Below are 14,439 nucleotides of genomic sequence, written 5' to 3' on the forward strand. Positions count from 1 at the left end.
TCCCAGTCCCCTGGGAATTACCATTGTTAAGGCCTGGCCCACCCCCAGGCTCAGGGTCAGCTGTCCTGGGAGGGACTGGGCAGGGATTTTTGTTGTTGTTGTTTGTTTGTTTTGTTTTCGCATTATTGGTACTAGGCGTGCTCTACCACTGAGCTTCATCCCCCAGGACTTATTATTCTTTTATTTTGGGGGAGGTGTATCAAGGATTGAACCAGGGGCACTCAACCACTGAGCCACATCCCCAACCCTATTTTGTATTTTATTTAGAGACAGGGTCTCACCAAGTTGCTTAGCGCCTCGCCATTGCTGAGGCTGGCTTTGAACTCACTATCCTCCTATCTCAGCCTCCTGAGCCGCTGGGATTATAGGCATGCACCACCACATTCAGCAATAGTTGTTATTTTTTATTTGAGGCAGGGTCTCACTAAATTGCCAATGCTGGCCTTGAACTTAGATTCTCCTGCCTCAGCCTCTCGAGTAGATGGGATTATAGACCTGTACCACTGTACCTGGCCGGGCAGTGTTTTTTTGTCTCTTTTGTTTCCACTGTTTAAATGTCTTTTCTTGAAGTATAACTTACACATTGCAAAGTGAAATAAATCTTTATTTTTCCAGTGCTGGAGAGAGAACCCAGGGCCTCCAACATACAAGACAAGCACAGCACCACCGAGTCACAGCCCCGTGTTTGAGGTGTTGTTTTTTTCTCTTCCCAGGACTGAGGTTTAAGCCCAGGCTTTGCACACGCTAGGCCAGAACACTAGCACTCAGGCTGTTGTGCATCATGCTCCTGTGAACGCTCATGTACAAGTTCTGTGTGTCCCTCTTAGCTTTCCACCTAGGAGTGGAATTGAACTTGTTGAAGACCCTCCAGACTGAGTTCCAAGCATCTTCCCCATTTGACCTCCCCAGTGCCCGAGGGCTCCAGTGTGTCCACATCCCTTGTCCCAGAAAATTTTAGGTAACACTCTGCTGCTTGGGGTCTGGAGAAGGCGTGGTCTGTGTGCAGGTTTATTGGTCCTCAGGTGGCCACTGCAGGTCCGACTCACGGGAAGCTGAGGCTCCTGGGAACTGGGGCACCTGCCTGGGGGCACCCACCTGTTGAAGGACAGAGCCAATCTTGGCTGCTCCCATGGCAGGTGATGAGGGGTAGGAGTCACTGACTGCGCTCCAAGGCTCAGGGTTTGGGGATGAGAAGGGCCTCACCCGCTGGGTGACTCACAGTGACTACAGTGGGGAAGGGAGCAGGAGGAGGGACAGCAGGTCCTTCTTCCTTCCCTCTCTGTGACCATGCTCAAGACTCAGAGGCCTCCTGGGGGAAACAGGGCCACTCAGACTTGTCATTTGGGCACATTCTGTAGGTGGCCAGGCTGTGCCTTTCCACTTGCATGGACCTGCAAGGAACCAGAGGGATGACCGGTATGGTCAACCTGGCAGCAGGTGCTGAAGGAGTGTGTGGGGTAACAAAGTGAGAGGAAGCAACGCCCCCACTATAGGACGTATGGCAGACAGTTTCCAATGTGAATTGACTGGCTCTGTTTTTCATGAAGATTTAAGCGCATCAGGTTGGGTGTAGTGGTACACATAAACCTAGCTACATAGGAGGCTGAGGCAGGAGGATTCCAAGTTGGGGCCAGCCTTAGCAACTTAGCAAGTCAAAATAAAATAAAAAGGGCTGGGGGTGCAGCTCAGTGGTAGACCACTCGCCTAGCATGCATAAGATCTTGGGTTCAATCCCCAGCACTGGAAAAAAAAAAAAAAGAAAGAAAGAAAAAGTCCATGCAAATTGATGTTTTTGGCCTTGTACCCACGAGGTAAGCACTTTACCACTGAGCTGGACACCCAGCACCCAGGTGCAGTTTTTACTTACTTTATCAAATCTCACCATGTGTCACTGTCCACTGGACCTAATACACTGTTGCCAGGGTATCAGAGCCTCAAAGATGCTGGGGAACATTCCACAGGCCTCATGTCCAAAAAGTGAGGCGCAGGTGATATGGCCAGGCCTCAAGCCAGGTCCAGCTCTTCCCAATCTGAGGTCCTGTTGGCATTTTTAGCTTATGCCAACCCAGCCTGTGTCTGGCAACATGGCGCCTGGGAGCCCCAGGGCTGTTTTTCCTCATCTGCAGTGCGTCTCTCCCTGGCACGTGGTCTGGTCTCCTCCTGTGCCTCAGTATCCTAGGTTGAGGCCAGGACAATGTGTCCTGCAAGGCCCAGAACATGGTCCTTTCCCAGGTGTGGTTTCCATTGGCTTCTTCTAGCTGCTCGGGAGCCGTAGCCTGGGGCTGCCTCCTTCCAAGTTCTTCCCAGGCTGCAGCTCCTCAGGAGCTGGCTTCCTCTGCTACCCTCCTTCTAGCGGGCAGCCTTGGGTGTCAGCAGGGACTAGTTGACCAGAGTCTTCACCTTCATGGTCCAGACACTGACTTCTGTCCTTGTCCCTTGATGCTGCTGTTGCCAAATGTTCCACTCACCTCTTTCAGGCTTTGTGCTGGGACAGAGCCTCCCCTGGTGCCAGACTCGGCACCCAGGGCTCCCAGACCCTCCATCTCAGCCCGGAGGCTGTGCCATGCTTTCTGCTTAGAGATGCTTCCCTGAACGTGTCCGTGTCTACCTAACTTTGCGAGTTGCCATCCGAGTGCAGCCAGACTTCGTTCTCCCCTGAACTGGCTCTTCCTCTAAGTTAAATGCAGCCTTGATTAAGGGGCGCACAGTACTCTGGGAGAGCGACTCAGGAGGAATGGCCTGTTGAGCCTGGCTTTGGAGGCTGTGAGCTGCTGGCAGGGGCAGGGCTCGGAGAAGGACACAGCTATGGCTTTGGAGCCTGGCACTGGGACCTGAGCTCCCTCTGCCCTTGGACTGGGCCAAACTTCTCTGTGTCTCATCTGCAAAGCAGGGAGATGGGACTTCACCATGAGAGAGAAATGAGCAGCCAGGGCACCCCGATCTTCAGCTGTGGTCATGATCACCATTTTCCTCAGTCCAGCTTGGCCAGCACGAACTGGACACCCCAACCTCCGGCAAGCCCCTCAGCTGCCTCATTTTTCCCACCTGTAAAACAGCAATGAGGGAAGGCCAACAAGATGTAACGGACTGCGGAAGACAGGCAATATGACTTTTTTTGTGTGGGTGCTGGGCATTGAACCCAAGGGTGTACTGCCACTGAGCGACACCCCTTTTTTCTTTCTTATTTTTTCTTTTCTTTTTTTTTTGGATATTGTGTCTCCCTAGGTTGCCTAGGCTAGTCTCAAATTTGCAGTCCCTCTGACTCCCTCTCTGTGTCGCTACTGTACTGGCAATATGACTCCTAAATGCAGTGTGGGGTCCTGGACCAGGTCCTGGGGCAGCAAAGGAGATTAAGGGAATAACTGGCAAAGCCCAGAGACTGGAGCTCTGTTGACAATCCTGATGGGATAAAAACAACACCACTGTCCCTGGGTATCTGCAGAGATTGGTTCCAGGACCCTCCTTAGTTAAGGCCCGGGAGAAATGAGAGTGCAGGGACACAGGGACTTAAAAAACAATATTGTGCCCTGTGTCAACAGTGTGTCTTTGGGGCTGAGTTGTGGCTCAGTGGTAGAGCGCTCACGTAGCGCATATGAGGCACTAGGTTCGATCCTCAGCGCCACATAAAAATAAATAAACAAAATAAAGGTATTATGTCCATCTACAACTAAACAAAACATGTTTAAAAAATAAGCATGTCTTTACCCTGGTCTCATCCCACACGCAGACGCTGAGAGAGGCCCTGGATGTGGGCTTTTGCCCCAGGCCTGGCAGCTGTGTGGCTCCGGAAATCCAGTCAAGGAGAGAAGCTGGCCACTGGGAGTGGGCACCCTACCAAGGAAGGTAATGGTCTCAGAAACCAAGCAGCACTCAGCCTCTGTTAAGAAGCTGCCCATGGTGGCTGGCATCCACCCCTAACCCTCTGCGCTCGGCCTAGCCATAGACATGCAGGCTCAGAGTCACCACCCAGTGGCCCTCGGACTGCACTCTGGAGAAACCAACTGGACCAACAGGAGTCAGGTCAGCAGGCCAGTCCTTGGGCGGCCAGAGATATCTGAAATGTGATTCCCCAAAACTCTTGGCATGGCCTGAAGCTGCCAGTTTTCTCCAAGTGTGTTTTTTTTTTTTTCCTTAACTTTTTATATGGAAATAATTCTAGCATCAAAGGAAAGCTCTAAGTTGGCCAGGGTGGTGTGCTTCTGCATTCCCAGGTATTCAGGAGATGGAGGGGGTGGAGTTGGGCTAGGAGTTCAAGACCAACCTGGGCATTATAAATTGAATCCCGGACACTTTACCATTAGGCCATACCCCTGCATCTTTTTATTTTTTTAATTTGTTCTAATTAGTTATACATGACAGTAGTGGACCTTTGTATTTTAAAACAAATTCTCACTAGGTTTCCCAGGCTGGTCTCAAACTTGTGATCCTTCTGTCTCAGCCTCTGACTCTCTGGGATTATAGGCGTGGGCCACAATGCCTGGCTGAGACTCCATCTCTTAAAAAAAAAAAAAAAAAAAAAAGAATTAGAAGAAGAAGAAGAAAAAGAAACCAGGCTCGGTGGTGCACACTTGTAATCCCAGCAGCTCAGGAGGCTGAGGCAGGTGGATTGCGAGTTCAAAGCCAGCCTCAGCAACTTAGCGAGGCCCTATACAACTCAGTGAGACCCTGTCTCTAAATAAAATACAAAATAGGGCTGGGGATGGGGCTCAGTGGTTGAATGTCCCTGAGTCCAATCCCCAGTACACCACATCCCTGCAAAATAAATAAATGAATAAGAGCAGGGCATGGTAATGCACACCAGAAATCCTTGCAACTTGGAAGGCTGAGGCAGGAGGATGGCTGGTTCCAAGCTACTCTGGGCAATTTAATGAGATCCTGTCTCAAATTTTTAAAAATTGAACTGGGGATGTATCCAGGGGTAAAGTCCCCAGCATGCAAACAAACAAACAAAGACAGTAAGAAAAGCTGCAAAAAGAATTGAGAGTCCCCGTGTGCCCTTGACCCAGCTGCTCGTAGGGGTAACATCTCACATCACCACTATTTTATGATTGGAGCCAGAAAACCAGCACTGATGTGATACTAAGGACAGCCCTCCTGACCTCACCTGGATCTGCCCCGTTTCCCCCCCGGCATGCTGCCTGTCTCCACAGTCTCCCCCAACCTGGGACCACAGCTCAGTTCTTCCTTGACCACAGCTGTGACTGTGCGGGAGGAGGGTTCAGTTGCTCAGAAGCACATCCCACCTTGGGCTTGCTGACTGTTTCTTCATGGTTACAGTAAGATGCTTCATGGGCAGGAATCCCAGAGAAGTGAAGCTGTGTCCTCATGGTGTTGGAGTCCGTGCCATCTGTCTGTCTACCCCTGGTGCTGTTGACCTTGATCATTTGGTCAAGGTGGGGGTCTACTAGTTTCTCTGTTTCAGATAAAATTTTTTTTTCCCCGCTACTAGGGATGGGACCCAGGGCGCTTAACCACTGTGCTACATCCCCAGGCCTTTTTATATTTTTATTTTGAGACAGGGCCTCAATAAGTTACCCAGGCTGGCCTTAGATTTGCAATCCTCCTTCCTGCCTCAGCCTCCTGCATCACTGGAATTACTGGCATGTTCTATCCCATCTGGCTAAAATAAAATATATTTTTATTGGATGTATTTATGGAATTCATTTTTTTTTTTTTTAATTTTTGGTCCCAGTGGTTGAATCCAGGGCTTGCGTAAACTAAGCACATGTTCTGCCACTGGGCTACACCCCCAGTTCCCAATTTTTTTTTTTTTTTTTTGGTACTGGGGATTGAACTCAGAGGCGCTTAACAACTGAGCCACACCCCAACCCTTTTTTGTATTTTATTTAGAGACAGGGTCTCACTGAGATGCTTCAAGCCTCGCTAAATTACTAAGGCAGGCTTTGAACTTGCGATCCTCCTGCCTCAGCCTCTGGAGCCGCTGGGATTACAGGCATGTGCCACCGCGCCCAGCCCAAAGCGTTTTTGTTTTCAGTATTGGGGACGATCCCAGGGCCTTCCACATGTTAGGCAAGCACTCTTAACACTGAGTGATGTGCCCTTCCCACCCACTTTTTTGGTTTGTTTGTTTCTTTTGTTTTAATTTGGAGACAGGGCTAAGTTGCCCAGGCTGGTCCTTGAACTTGGGAACCTTCTGCTTCAGCCTCCCCAGTGACTGGAATTATGGGAGTGTGCCATGGAGTCCTGCTTAACATGATGTTTGTTTATATAGTGAAGTGATTACTGCCAGTCAAGAAAATTAACGTATCCTTCATCCCATTCAGTTACTTTTTGCATGTGTCCCTTAAGAGTATCTAAAATGTATTCTCTCAGTAAATCAGCAGTATACATTAGGATATTTAGTTATATTAACTGTAGTCCTTATGCTGTACATAGAAACTAGACTTATTCATTCTACCCACAGCGACTTGTACCTTTTGTTCTGTGTCTTCCGCTTTCTCCTGACTGTCCACAGTGGTAACCACCAGTTCTTCTCTTTCTATGTATTTGATTTTTCTTTTTTTAAGATTTCACATACAAGGGTGATCATGTGGCATTTATCTTTTGGTGCCTGCCTTATTGCATTTGGCATGTGTCCTCTAGGTTCATTTGTGTTTGCATACCGTGATTTCTCTATCCACTCACCCGCGGTCCACACCAGGTCATTTCTGTGATGACTGGTGGTGCGTGGTGAGCAGCTGCGCAGCTATCTTGATGTGATAGTGATCTCATCTGCATTGGAAATTGTGTTAGTCAACTTTCTAATTACCTGATATCAAATAATACTGATAACAGATACTAGTCAACTTATAAGAGCTGAGATAAGGCTCAGTACCATGGGGCCGATAAATTGCTTTCGGGCCTCTGGCGGGAGTGCAGGACGGAGCAAAGGAGATGCCCTCATGGCCACGGTGCAAAGAAGAGGAAGGAGCTTCCCCCCAGAACAGCTTTAAAGGGCATGCCCCCAGTATCCTGCAGGCCTGCCACTAGGCCCCATCTTTAAAGGTTCTACCATCTCCCAATAGCTCCATGATGGAGACCAAGCCTTTAACATACGGGCCTTTAGAGAACACTGAAGGTTGGTTTGTTTTTTTTTTTTTGTACCAGGGATTGAACTCAGGGGTACTTAACCACAGAGAAAGCAGCCCCCCTCACAGCAGCCACAAACAGCAAGAGGAGGGACCACGGTCCCTATAAGCCCTTCCAGGGATGGCCCTAGTGACCTCACTCCTTCCCATCTGGCCCCATCTTCCCATTAGTGCCAGTGGCTGGGAAGAGGCCTTCAACACATGGCCTTTGAGGAACATTCCAGAGCCCCCCATTAGCCTCAGCTCTCTGCCACCTGAAGTGCCAACTGCCAGCCTCAGCATTGTCAAGTAGTTCTGCACTGGTTTGCATGGTGACTGGGTCTGTGTCACCACACTGAGGCCCTGTCTCAGCTGTCCGCCTGAGTTCCCATGGCAGGCCCTTGACCTTGACTGGTGGCTTCTCTGGCTCACAGAGGAGCAGGCCCAGCTGGCGGAGGGTCTGGGCTGCAGGGCCTGCCCGGGCACCTGCCTGGGAACTGTATTTATCACACAGCTGGACACTTCTGAGAGCTTGGAGCAGGAGTCTGTGGAAGGGACAGGAGGGAGATGCGCTTGACTGGGACCCAGCTCATGGACACATTCACTGCTAGGGAACAGCAATTGGCTGAACCCACTCGGGAGGGCAGCTCCACAGAGGCCGCCATGTGGGCAGACGTGGCCACATCACCAGCCCAGGTCTCCTGACCCAGCACCTCGAGTCCAGGTGCCACCCATGCTATGCACTCAGATCTGAAGACCACTGGGGTTCACAGAGTTGGAGGTGGAACTGGGTGATAGCCAGAGGCCACTGATGTCCACTGGAGGTGGGGTGGGCCGGATCTGTCCTGGAATCCTCTGGACTGGATACTGGGATCCTAACCACAGGCGATTATTTGAAATGGCTTCCATGGGGAGGTCAGTGTCAATTTCCAGGGAGAACTCTTGAAGTATTAGGGCCTTTTATTGTAAACTTGGCAACAAAGAATATGCAACCAGGTGCCATAGCAAAAAAGAATAATTTTCTAAACACGTTTCATTGGATGAAGACTCTCAGATCCAAGTGGACCTGAGCCAGCTGCTTGGTCTGGTGTTGGCACTGGTGCTGGGTGGCTCTGGGCATGTGGATCCCCTGGCCTCCACCCCCTCGACCTGATGGCAAAGATCCACAGCCAGTAGTCTCTACCTCCAACTGTGTGACCTCAGCCAGCTGCCTAACCTCTCTGAGTCTGCCTGCTCTGCTGGTACCAGGTTCAAAAATCAGACTCTGTGGTGATCACGTGTGAGAATTGACAGGAAAAGACCTTGTCAATGATTAAGCGAGATCAGCCCAGGGGATGGCGACACCAGAATTCAGGTGAGGGCATCTTCTCTCCAGCAGGGAAGCAGATTCCAGGTTAGGAAAAGGCCACTGGGACTGACCGCGCCATGTTTCTCAGTGACTGGTGGCTGAGTCGCAGGCTCCAACTGGCCCTCGGTAGGGGAGGTCACCCATCCACCACTTCTCACCTTGTCCCACTCACTCCTTCTCCCCTAGGACCGAGTCCCCACCGTCCCGAGCAGGCCTGGGATGGGTAATGGTGTGAAGGAAGGCTCGGTGCGCCTGCGTGAGGATGCCGAGGCCGCCCTGTCCTCGCCCGTCTCTTCAAAGGCAAGTGACCCGGACTCCTTGAGGGGTGTTCTCCCCAGTCCCCTCTGGTCTGCAGAGGATGGGCCCCACCCCCACTGCTCTTGCTGGGCCCCCTCCTCCTCCCTCCGCAGAGGCTCCTGCCCCCACGCCCCGTTACAAACCACCCTGTAGATGTGCCCGGTTTCATCTTTGCTCACAGACAGCAAGGGCCACGCAGCATCTGGTACCTTTCTCTGCTCTTGCTGCTCCAGGACTCCACAAGGTCATGGGATGGAAGACACTGACTGCTTTCTATTTCCCTGAAAGCCCCAATTGGTGACACGGACACCTCTGGCAGGAAGCCAGAGCCTCTCCCCAGTGGACTGGGAGACCTAGGAGTCCGGGCAGCCTTGGGACCCTTGTGCACCCTCAGCTTTGTGGACATTAAAGAATGGGAGGGGGCAATCGCAGACATGTAATCCCACCAGCTCAGGAGGCTGAGGTAGGAGAACCACAAGTTCAAGGCCAGCCACAGCAACTCAGCAAGACTCTGAAAAAAAAAGAAAAGAAAAAAGAAAGAAAGAAGGAAATAAAGGAGAGAAAAGGGCTGCAGATTTGGTTCAGCAAAAAAGCACCCCGGGTTCAATCCCATACCATTAAGAAGAATGGGGTGGGGTGTGGCTCAGTAGTTAAGCATCCCTGGGTTCAATCCCCGGTACCAAAAAAAAAAAAAAGAATGAGGGAAGACAGTCATGGGAGGGATTTGCTCCAAGTTCTGAAGTTCATCTTTGATGCCTGCACTTTGATTGAAGACGTCACCTCTCAAAGAAACTGGATCAGCCCTGTGCTTGTTTGGCACGGCAGTCGGGGCATCCATTGATCAGGCGTTCTCCTGGCTGAACCTGAAATGCAGGCTGACCCAGCCCCGTGGTCTTCATTCCCAGGGCCTGACCAGGCACCTGCACCAGCAGCTCTCAAAGTCCACGGGGTCAAAGGCTGAGCTGGCGTCACCTGCAGTCGTGACCTTTCCCCGAATTCCAGATGTCACCTTGGAGTGCCAGGCAGACAGGAAGATTCATTCACCAGCATCACCTGTGAAGTCACCATCATGGGGCTGAGGCACAGGGCAGGTCTGTCCCTCAGCGGTTAGTGGACTGCCCAACAGAATGTGAAGAACAGTAGACACAGCTCTCTCTCTCATGCTGGTGAGGGGTCTGCAGGATGGATCCTGCCGTGTGGCAACATACTGAGACTCCAAATCCAAAAACAAAGGATGTAATCCCAGCAGCTCCAGAGGCTGAGCAGGAGGATCCCAAGTTCAAAGCCAGCCTCAGCAAAAGCGAGGTGCTAAGCAACTCAGTGAGACCCTGTCTCTAAATAAAATACAAAATAGGGCTGGGGATGTGGCTCAGTGGCCGAGTGCCCCTGAGCTCAATCCCCAGTACCCTCCCCCCCCAAACAAAAAGGAAACTCAAAAAAAGAAACTGAGCATCATCTCATATTTATGGTCAATCTGGACCCCATGTGTGGGTTGCCTACATCTAGATGTCAGCTCCATTGCCTCATTTATCATTTGCAGGGTCTCTCCACGTGAGGGATGTTAAACATCAAGCTTTTAGCACCTGTTCAGAGCTCTCCCAGGAATAAGTTGGAAACTTTGGCCAAAGGCGGGCGGCTTCCACTGAGCATGAGAAGTGACCTCGCTGCATCCCCAAACGTAGCTAGTAGTCACCTTAAGAGTTTCAGTTTATAGGTGCCATGTTCCTTATATAGAGTTGGTGTTGAGCTGGGCATGGTGTACACACTCATCACCCCAAGTACTCAGGAGGCTGAGGCAGGAGGATTGTTCAGGGCCAGCCACAGCAACTCAGCAAGACCCTGCCTCAAAATAAAATGAAATGAGCTGGGGATGTCACTTGGTGATAGAGCAATTGCTTGCTTAGCATCTGTGAGCTCTGGGTTCAATTCCCAGTACCACACCCACAGATCCTGCTGGGGGCCTAAAAATGAGGATCCTCGATAGGTGGCCCACAGAGCAGCTCGCCTCCAACATGGACAGTCATTATCACCCCAGGAGGCTTTCACTATGTCCTGCGTAGCCTGGACCCACCACCCTGGCCCAGCCTCGCCATCCCAGGGCGGAGTAGGGCCTCCACACTCAGGCTGCTACGCATCCGAAGACGAGGACAGGGTGGAAGGAAGGAGCTTCCCTGGGGCAAGGTCCCCTGCCAAGCTGACCCTACACCTGCTTGCCCTCTGCTGACCTTGATTGCTGACCTTGATCGTGTGTTCTGTCACAGAGAGACCACAGGCAAGTGCTCAGCTCCCTGCTGTCCGGCGCCCTGGCTGGTGCTCTCGCCAAGACGGCAGTAGCTCCCCTGGACCGAACCAAAATCATCTTCCAAGGTAATGCTCATCCACCTGTCCATGTGAGATGGAGCTGCCAGGCGACCGTCTGCCCTTCTTCCTTCACTGCCCCTCAGACTACTTCAAATGGTTTTGGAAAAAAAAAAAAATGGCTTCTTTAAAATCCACTTAGAAATCATGTTTGTTTCTTGGGGCCGCATCACAAAGGACCACTTCCGGTGGCTTCAAATAATAGACACTGATTCTCTCACGGTCCTGGAGGCCAGAAGTCTGAAATCAAGGTATTGACAGGCTCCCTCTAGAAGCTCCGAGGAAGAGCCCTCTCGCCTCTTCCAGCCTCTGGGGTCCCTTGGCTTGTGGCCATGGCCCTCCAGTCTCTGCCTTGTCTTCACGAGACCTCTCTGTGTCACTATATCTGCTTTCTCTTCTATGAGGACATCAGTCATTGGATTCAGGGCCACCCTTATCAGTACAACCTCACCTTACCTCCGTCACATTTATAAAGACCGTGTTTCCCAACAAGGTCATCTTGACAGGGACTGGCCTTTGGAAGTGGAAATAACTTTTGGGGTGACACAGTTCAACCCAGAATGGAAACCATCCCCCTCTCTCCTTGGAGCTAAGCAGTCACAGGGTCCTCTGGAGATAAGGCCTGTCTCTCCCATGAATGGTTAGTAGTTCCTGCCCAGGGCCAGGCAGCGGGCAGGACAGTGAGAGGTGGCTGCAGACTTGAGCCAGGCCTTCCCCACCGCCTTGACCTGCTCCCCTAGCCTCACTGTGCCTCAGTCTCCTCGTCTGAAAATGAGGGCCTTGACGCAGCCTCCTGGGCTGGCTGGCATAAGGACAGAGAGAGTGACAAGAGGGACAGGCAGGCCCTGTCTGCTGCCCTGCCGCTTCCTGGGCACAAGGACATCCTATTGCCCTGCAGGGAGCTGGGATGACATTGAGACCAGCAGGCCACACGCACCTTGCACAGTGGGGAGGTGCGGGGAGTAGGAGGCGAGGGAAGAGAAGCTGCCAGGCCACAGAGGCCCCTGGTGACCCTTGAGGCCTGTATTTCTGGATCTTTCCCAGAAGTCCTCATGGCTTGCCATAGCTCCAGGATCCCCACAACCCCGGTGGCCAAGGGCACCACTGAGTTGGAAGCCAGCCAGGCAACCATGGGGCCAGGAGAGAGGTGGGTCAGGGGCACTCTTACTGGGGCTGTGGGGGGGGGCACGGAGAAGATGGCAAATGCCACCCAGGACCCCCGGCCTTGTTCTGAGAGCCAGGGCTGGCTGCTGGGCTGAGGCCCTCATGACAGCTGAAGCCTTCCCCACAGGGGTCCAGGGTGGCCGTGCTGAGTGGTTCCTGGGGTCATCCTCACAGCCCCTTCCTGAGACCCTCGCTGTGCAGGGGCACTGGGTGCTGGCTCTAGTTCCCTGCCTGGGGACAAGCCTTGAAGGAGAAAGAGGGGGGACCCTGCTAGGGGATTCTCCAGGGGAAGTGCATTCTCAGGGGCTGATATCCCTCTCCATGCTCCAACCACACCCTGGTATTGAGGGGAAAGGTCACAGAGACTGGGGGTTCCGCCCTTTGCATCTCATAGTCTCTTTTGTGCTTTTTTTTTTCCCCAGTGTCTTCAAAAAGATTTTCTGCCAAGGTGAGTTGCTAGGTCACCAATGGCTCTGGGGCGGGCACCAGAGCCCCCTTGAGCTGGCAGGAAGTGGTGGAGGGAGGTGGTCTGGGACAGCTGCTTCTCAAGGTGCTTTTCTCCGCTTTGATTCCCTTCCCTATTCTTCCCCAGGCCAGTTTCTGATCTGCCCAGGTCAGGCCTCTCCCTGAAACCTCAGGGGATGAGCCAGGGCCACCTATCCTCTCACCCTGGGACTTAATGAGAGGCCTATTCTTGGGGTGTTGGGGTCAGGGATTGATAGTTCCAACCCTTCCTCTCTTCGTGTGTGATTTATTGGCAAAAGCACACTTACCTTCTAGATACAGGTGTATTTTAACAGCCAGACAGACTACCAGACCAACACCAGCAAAAATATACTGTGTGCGGGGTGCCATGGTGCACACCTGTAATCCCAGCTAAGCCGGAGGCTGAGGCAGGAGGATGGCAAGTTCCGGCCAGCCTCCACAATTTAGTGAGAACTTGATTCAAAATCAAAAAAGGGCTGGGGATTTAGCACCATGGTAGGAGTTCTGTCTAACATGCCTTAGGTTCCATCCTCAAACCTGGGGGCAAAAAAGAAGTTAATTAAGTTCCCACGGGGATGGGGAACCTCTGCACTTTTGAGCCTTTCCACCTGCCAAGCAGGTGCATAAGGAGGGCAGGAGGCGGCAGAGGGATGCTGACCTCTCCCTTGTTTCCTAGGAGGCCTTCCGGCTCCTCTACTTCACCTACCTCAATGAGGGCTTCCTCAGTCTGTGGCGCGGGAACTCGGCCACCATGGTCCGCGTGGTGCCCTACGCTGCCATCCAGTTCAGCGCGCACGAGGAGTACAAGCGCATCCTGGGCCGCTACTACGGCTTCCGCGGAGAGTGAGGCCCTGCCCCGCCCCTGCCAGGCCCTTGGGTGGCGCCCTGGGGGAGTCTGCCCCTTCCCTCCCACTCAGAACCCAGAGGTGGCGCCATCGTGTCCCCCCAGAGCCTTAGGAAAGATGCATATTCATTTATTCATATAAGGGAAAGAGGAAGCAGCAGAGAGGGTCTCAAAATCACAGCGCCTCAAAGACCCCATAAACTCAGCCACCCCAAAACCCGCCTGGGCCCTGTGTTCCTCCCCTCCTCCGCTTCTCCCCTTTCTCCCACACCCCTGTCCCCTCTCCCCTCCACCCCCAGGCCTCTGTGCATTGACAGTCCCCTCACTGGGGTGGTACCTCCCTGTCCCCAGGGCCCTGCCCCCTTGGCCTCGCCTCCTTGCTGGCGCTCTGGCTGGAACCACGGCCGCTTCCCTCACCTACCCCCTGGACCTGGTCCGAGCAAGGATGGCGGTGACTCCCAAGGAAATGTGAGTCCTGCAACCGGTAACCCCCTCGCCAGCCTCGGGGTAGGGGTACCTGTGTCCAAAGGGGCTGCCAGGTCAGAATTCCTCCTTCAGGCCCCTGGACTGTGGGTCTGGGCCTCTGTGTTCAGCTACACAGGACGCTGCATTGACAATCGTCACCCTCACCAGACGTGGGGGTGCAAACCTGGAACTCCAGCGACTCAAAAGGCTGAGGCAGGCGGATTGCACAACGGAGACCAGCTGGTCAATGTGGCCGGACCCTGACTCAAAATAAAAAATTGTCAAGGGGGGCGGGGCTGGAATTGTGGCTCAGTAGTTGCTCTTGGGATCAATCCCCAGTACTTAAAAAGTAATCATCATCATCATCACCATCATCCTCATCATCACCATCCTGAACCCAGCCAGTAGAA

The 14,439-nt window shown here is 52.5% G+C and overlaps 1 protein-coding gene across 2 annotated transcripts in view; it reads left to right on the forward strand.

Annotated features, from left to right (window-relative positions):
- The window catches only part of Slc25a42 (solute carrier family 25 member 42), a 29,283-nt gene that overhangs the window by 9,474 nt on the left and 5,370 nt on the right, over positions 1–14,439 (forward strand). Inside the window, exons 2-7 of one of the 2 annotated variants that reach the window (XM_078037905.1) lie at positions 3,728–3,843; positions 8,602–8,719; positions 10,978–11,079; positions 12,657–12,682; positions 13,397–13,563; positions 13,916–14,032. In XM_078037905.1, coding sequence (XP_077894031.1) covers positions 8,635–8,719; positions 10,978–11,079; positions 12,657–12,682; positions 13,397–13,563; positions 13,916–14,032 — 497 coding nt within the window. In that variant the 5' untranslated portion in view covers positions 3,728–3,843; positions 8,602–8,634. The remainder of the gene's footprint in view (positions 1–3,727; positions 3,844–8,601; positions 8,720–10,977; positions 11,080–12,656; positions 12,683–13,396; positions 13,564–13,915; positions 14,033–14,439) is intronic. The other variant, XM_078037904.1, reaches the window with a different exon arrangement.

This window comes from Ictidomys tridecemlineatus, chromosome 2 (assembly GCF_052094955.1).
Source record: "Ictidomys tridecemlineatus isolate mIctTri1 chromosome 2, mIctTri1.hap1, whole genome shotgun sequence".
In the NCBI taxonomy this organism is placed as follows: domain Eukaryota; kingdom Metazoa; phylum Chordata; class Mammalia; order Rodentia; family Sciuridae; genus Ictidomys; species Ictidomys tridecemlineatus.